This window comes from Sapajus apella, unplaced genomic scaffold (assembly GCF_009761245.1).
Source record: "Sapajus apella isolate SASKATOON/1434 unplaced genomic scaffold, GSC_monkey_1.0 scaffold20, whole genome shotgun sequence".
NCBI lineage: Eukaryota > Metazoa > Chordata > Mammalia > Primates > Cebidae > Sapajus > Sapajus apella.
This window is the reverse complement of record NW_022436960.1, coordinates 1,509,316-1,515,007: the sequence shown is the minus strand read 5'-3', so window position 1 is coordinate 1,515,007 and position 5,692 is coordinate 1,509,316. Positions and strand designations below refer to the sequence as shown.

The following is a 5,692-nucleotide window of genomic DNA, read 5'->3' as shown; positions in this document are numbered from 1 at the left end:
ATAATTTGTAGGGGGTCACGGACCCAGAAGCCCAGCCATGGACCACGGTTTAAGTACCCCGAGTCCAGCTGGAACAATAAACATGAAATGAGCCGTGATAGAAATAAGGAAGGAGCCGACAGCTTCAGAGGCGGTGGCGAGGAGAGGGCCTTAGAGTCAGGGAGGGGACGACAGTGGGCCCAAACTTCTCTGGGGCCCAGGAAGAGAGGACCTCCTTCCCTTCACCAGGCTACCGGGAACCGACTGCAAGATCTTGGCAAGAAATGCCATGATCTCAAGGGCGGCACCGAGAGATGACGCAAGTGGCGTGCCAGGCTGCGCCAATGCGGGACCGCCCCGCCCCCGCCCAATGCATTGTGGGACCTAAGGGCGCCTGTTGGACACCTAATCTCGCGAGAGAGCGAGATCCACCCGGAACACGGCGGTGAGAACGGGGTGGGCCCTCCTCAGCAAGAGTCCCGCCCCCACGGCGGGCATGGGCCAATCATAATACCTCTCCCTGTTGGCCGCTGGGATTGGTCTGAGGGTGCACATGACCGGACTGTGGGACACGTGACCGAGACGCTGTCGATCCTGCGACCCTCCTGGTACAGTCCGGGAGCAGAGGTTTTGCTCCGGCGGGAAAGGGCTGGAGAAACCTCGGTCTGAGGCCGGCGTTCGGAGACTCACGGCTTTCGGAACAGCCGAGCTAGCGGACTTCTCGCCTGGCCCTCCGCTCGCGGCCGTGGGCAGGGCGGGTTAGGTCACTTGCTAAGGAAAGAACCCAACCAGTTTGTCACGTGTTCCTCTCCCAGTGACTTGTACCTCAGTTTCCTTGCCAGTGAAGTGGGCCCAGTGCTGCCCGAAAAAGGTTGCTCTGGGGCTTGCCTGAGACGGGACGCGTGGAAATGCCCTGCCGAGCGTAAATGGGGCGATGGCCTCGCGGGACGGAGCGGCCTGGGAAAGCTCACCGTGGGTCGGGTAGCGGAGCGGAGCCCCAGGGCCTCGGCTGACTTAGTGGGTATGTGGCGGGCCCGACGCCACTAGGTGTGGACCACTGGCTTTTGTTATCTTTACGACCTCAGTGAGGGTCAGAAGTGGCCGCGAGCCCTGTAGGAGAGGCCTGGCTGGGGGCGCACAGCCTGGAAGTGGAGAAACACGGCTGGACCCTGCTAAACCCACAGACCTCCGCCAGGTCGCTCTTGCGAGGCAAGAAGCGAGGGTTGGCGAGCCAGCTGGGAGTACCCACCACCTCCATGCCTTTTGGAGTCACCCAAACCTCAGCGACAGCCCAGCCTGCCCAAAATACTGATGAGCTTGGAGGCCGGGGCCCTGGCTTCTCAGTCAGGGTCTCCTCCCCATGGCGGCAGAGCTGTCTGGCGTTTTCAGCCCTTTATACCAAGGGCAAGAGGGCCGCAGGCCAGAGCCAACAAAAAAGGAGAAGCAGAGGGAATGAGAAACCTGGAAGCTGGAACGGGAAGGAGGGAGTGAAATGGGCAAAGGCCCAAAGAAAAACAACTCCCCCCCTCCTAAGCTTAGTTCATTTAACTCTGTAAATACCTACCGAACATGCCTACTGGATGCCAGGCGCTTTTTCTAGGCACTGGGCAGCTAGCATTAAACAAGAGGCAGAAATCTCTGCCTTCAACAAAATCTATGCTGTGTTGAAGTAAGTGCTACAGGGAAAAGCTAAAGAGGGAGAGAGGCGAGAAGGGTATGGAGGACAGGGAGACATTTACGAAAGAGGCATAGAGGGCTTTACTGAGAAGGCGACTAGGAAGGAAGCGAAGGAAGGGCATTGCAGGCCAGGCTCATTGTGTGCAAGGGCCCTGGAGTGGAAGTGATCATGCAATGGCGTGAGCGTGGGTTCGAGTAGTCGGTGATGGTTAGAGAGGTAATACGTGGCCACCAAAAGGACTCAGTGACAGTCATTGCAGGATTCTAAGAACTGACATGGTCTCTGTGATGTAGCAATCTGCTAGTCTGTTGAGAATTAACAACTCTGAGGCCAGAGTAGGGGCAGAGAGCCCCTGGAGGATCAGGGGCTGCAGAGATAATCCAGAGATGAGGGTGGCTTGGACCACCGTGGTAGCAGTGCAGAGAGGGAAAGGGAGGTGGGTTTTGGAGGCATTTCGAAGAAAGAATTGGATGATTGCCAGTTCCATGTTACTAACCATAGGTCCACTGTCCTGGAAACCTTTCTTCTTGAAGGCACCTTCCCTTCACTTCTGCTTCAAGTTCCCATTCCACAGAGGGACAGAAACTCAGTCTCAGTGCATCCCGGATCCCACCCTTCAGTGCTGGGGGTTGTGGCAGCCAAGTCATGTGTGGTAGGTAAGGATGGGAAACCTGTCCCCTGTCCCCTTGTCCCTCTGCACTGGCATCCGCAGAGGCCATCTGACTCCACGATGGTCCAGCTGGAGCATAGCATGTCCTGCTCCACGTCCAGCTTCCCTTCAGCTGCCTCCACACCTGCTGCTTTCTAATAACTGCCAGGTGGTCTTGCAGGGGCCAGCCCCGTGGAGTCTAGTGGGTGTTCTTTTGTGTGCGGAGACGATAGATCACAGGAAAGAAAGTCACGAGGACACAGAAGAATTCAGCTGGGCCTGGGGACCACTGCTACTGAGTCTCGGAGTCCAGCAGTGGCCCAGAACACCTGGACACGCTGATATTTATTGTATACAAGGCAGGGGGGCAGGGTCAGGAGAGTGACTCATCTACTGTGATTGGTAGGGGTCAAGCAAATCACATTCTTACAATACAGGGAACCACGTGGGTACAGTACAGAGGGCCCCTCCCTCGGCCACTGCAGAGAGGGGAGGCACATATGTCAGTATCTTTCTATGCACTTACCAGAGAGATCAAAGGGTTTTAGGATTCCTCTATTCTAAGAATTTACGAGGGAGTATCGGGTGGGAAAGTGGAGCATGAAAGTGGACAAGGATGGTGACCATCGGAGCACAGCACCATGAAGAGGTGTTTAAGCCCCTGGATGTCTGCGGGCCAGCCTGGCTAGTGTCAGACCTTCCTCGAGAGCCAGACAGAGCCGGACGGAGCAGTGTTCTCTGAGCTCCACAGTGAAAGAGGAACTCCCCCTCGCGCCTGCTAAGCAACGGGTGCCTCCCCAGGTGCTGGGCTGGCGTTACTGCAAGGCCTGCCTGCTAAGCAACAGGCCTTCCCAGGCACTGGCGCTACCACAAGGCGTTTACCCTCGTCTCTTCATCGCTTCTCACAATGTTCTTTCAGTTTCTAATTATATTTCACCCGATTATTTCTACACTATAAGGCTAAAAATGTTCCCACACTGTAATACTAAAGCAAAGGTTAATAACAGAATAATAATGTAATAAGATCGAGTATATAATTGATTATGTGATTGTATCTAAGTCATTGCTGTAACTAAGTAATCAGTAAATACATTTGGTACCATTGCTATATCTAATCAGTTATTTATTATGCTGGGACAGATTGTGCCTTCAGTCTCTTGCCATGGCACCTGGGCAGCTTTCTTCCCACATGGTCTCAGGCCTTCTTCCCAGGCAGCCCCCAGCAGCTTCCTTGCTGTTCTCACTGAGCTGGACGCCTCTCTGGAGCAAGAAGGAGCTATGCCCTTTGCTCCCAGAACCCCAGACCACCCTCAATGTGTCTATCATCCTTGCCCGGGCCAGGGCAGATGCCCCTGTTTAAGACCGCAGACCTCACCTTCCTGCCTGTCCTGTGATCCTCCCATCCCTGACCCTACCCTGGCCTGTGGAATATTCCCAGAGAAACTCGCTCTGACGTGTCCACTCCCCCCTCCCCCACAGCTCACTCTCAGCTCCGAGCCTGCCCCACAAGGCTATGCAGGTGTTTGGTGAGCCAGTGGGGGTGAAATTGGCACATTGCTTGTCCTGGCTGGGGCCTGCATGCAAAGAAGTGGAGAGGCACCTTTTCCTAATCTCCACAAAGGCACCTCGGAGCCACCATTGGCCTTCAGTGCTCACAAGCCTCTGGAAGGTCAAAAGCGAGGAGCTGGCCCTTGCTCTTCCGTGTTCTGTTGTAATGGTCCTCGCTAAAGGCAATGGTGAGCTCTGGCCCAGCTGCCTGAATGAGGAGACATTTGGAGGGGACATTGTACTGTTCATAAAAAATATTATTTCCTTTCTTTGCTGGGAAGTGTCCCTCTGAAAGACAAGGAATGTTGTACCCTACTCCAGCACCCATGACCTGGGCCCCGAGAGCCTCACCAGTGACAATTTCAGCTTCCTTTGTTAAATAGACATTACTATATAATTTTATATATTTTTTAATCATATATTTTCTCACTCTGTCACCCAGGCTGGAGTGCCGTAGGGTGAACTCGGCTCACTGCAACCTCCACCTCATGGATTCAAGTGATTCTCCTGACTCAGCTTCCTGAGTAGCTGGGATTACAGGTGCATGCCACCATACCAGGCTAATTTTTGTATTTTTAGTAGAGACGGGGTTTGCCCATGTTGGCCAGGCTGGTCTCAAACTCCTGACCTCAGGTGATATGCCTGCCTTGGCCTCCCAAAGTCCTGGGATTGTAGGTGTGAGCTACCATGCCCAGCCTATAGTTATAATTTTATGTATTTATTTTGAGACACAATCTCCTTCTGTTGCACAGGCTGGAGTGCAGTGGCACAATCTCAGCTCCCTGCAACCTCCGCCTCCTGGGTTCAAGCAATTCTTGTGCCTCAGCCTCCCGACTAGCTGGGATTACAGGCATGCGCCACCACACTCAGCTAATTTTTGTGTTTTTAGTAGAGATGAGGTTTCACAACGTTGGCCAGGCTGATGTGTCTTGAACTCCTGTCCTCAAGTGATCTGCCCACCTATAACTTTAAGCAATGGTCTCGTTCTCCTGCCCAGGCTTGAGTACAGTGGCCTGAACATGGCTCACTGCATCCGTGACCTCCTGAGCTCAAACGATCTTCCCGCCTTGACCCAGGAGGTGCTGGCACGAGCCACCACGCCCCATGTGTTCAGATTTTCTTCATGTTCCTTTTCTGTTCCAGGATCGCATGCAGGACACCACGTCCCATTTAGTTGTCCAGCACAGTTTTAATTCTGTAGGTGCAGTATTAAGAGAGGAGGCTGAAGACGCACATACTTGCTTAATTTTTCCTTCGTTACTTGCTGGGGATGGCAGCAGCAGCTTGCGGCTGAGTTTTGGTGTTCTTCCTGACGGTGACAGCCGAGCAGGCACTAGGTCCTTGCAAAATGCAGGACGCTAGGCAGGGTATTCACCTTGCACAGTGTCCCTTCTCACACCGCCCCTCAGGTTGGGAGTGATGGTTTAATGTGTACGGAATTTCTCTTTGGGATGACGAAAGTGTCTGGAAATAGACGGTGGTGATGGTTATGCCACTTTACAACTTTACTTAATGCCACTGAATTATACACTTCAAATGATTAAAATGGTAAATTTTCTCTTTTACCACAATTTTTTAATCAAGAAATAAAGATGCAACTTAAGACGTATGCTTTTTGGCTGGGCACAGTGCCTCACGCCTGTAATTCCAGCACTTTGGGAGGCGGAGGCGGGCAGATCACAAGAAGTTCGAGACCAGCCTGACCAACGTGGTGAAAACCCATCTCTACTAAAAATACAAAAATTAGCCAGGCGTCATGGCGGGCGCCTGTAGTTCCAGTTACTCAAGAGGCTATGGCAGGAGAATCGCTTGAACCCGGGAGGTAGAGGTTGCAGTGA

At 53.2% G+C, this 5,692-nt stretch overlaps 1 protein-coding gene across 3 annotated transcripts; it reads left to right on the top strand.

The window, feature by feature from the left end:
• The first annotated feature begins 543 nt into the window (after window positions 1–543).
• Window positions 544–5,411, top strand: LOC116557746. 3 transcript variants are annotated; one of them, XR_004271672.1, is made up of 4 exons: window positions 590–642; window positions 795–1,000; window positions 2,159–2,309; window positions 4,998–5,411. XR_004271672.1 is itself a non-coding variant. In XM_032287365.1 (3 exons), the coding sequence occupies exons 1-3, from the start codon at window positions 1,560–1,562 to the stop codon at window positions 5,214–5,216; spliced, it is 459 nt and encodes a 152-aa protein (XP_032143256.1). In that variant the 5' UTR covers window positions 544–1,559; the 3' UTR covers window positions 5,217–5,411. The 3 variants fall into 3 exon arrangements, 1 of the variants encoding a protein (XP_032143256.1); XM_032287365.1 differs by having other exon boundaries at window positions 544–1,648; XR_004271671.1 differs by having other exon boundaries at window positions 549–1,000.
• The last annotated feature ends 281 nt before the right edge of the window (window positions 5,412–5,692 follow it).

Excerpts from the sequence above, each read along its gene's own strand:
- LOC116557746 (XM_032287365.1), top strand. The coding sequence starts at position 1,560 with ATGCCAGGCGCTTTTTCTAGGCACTGGGCAGCTAGCATTAAACAAGAG. Across the intron at positions 1,649-2,158 it reads AAAATCTATGCTGTGTTGAA|GTCCACTGTCCTGGAAACCT; the intron begins GTAAGTGCTACA and ends TACTAACCATAG. Across the intron at positions 2,310-4,997 it reads TGGCAGCCAAGTCATGTGTG|GATCGCATGCAGGACACCAC; the intron begins GTAGGTAAGGAT and ends TTTCTGTTCCAG.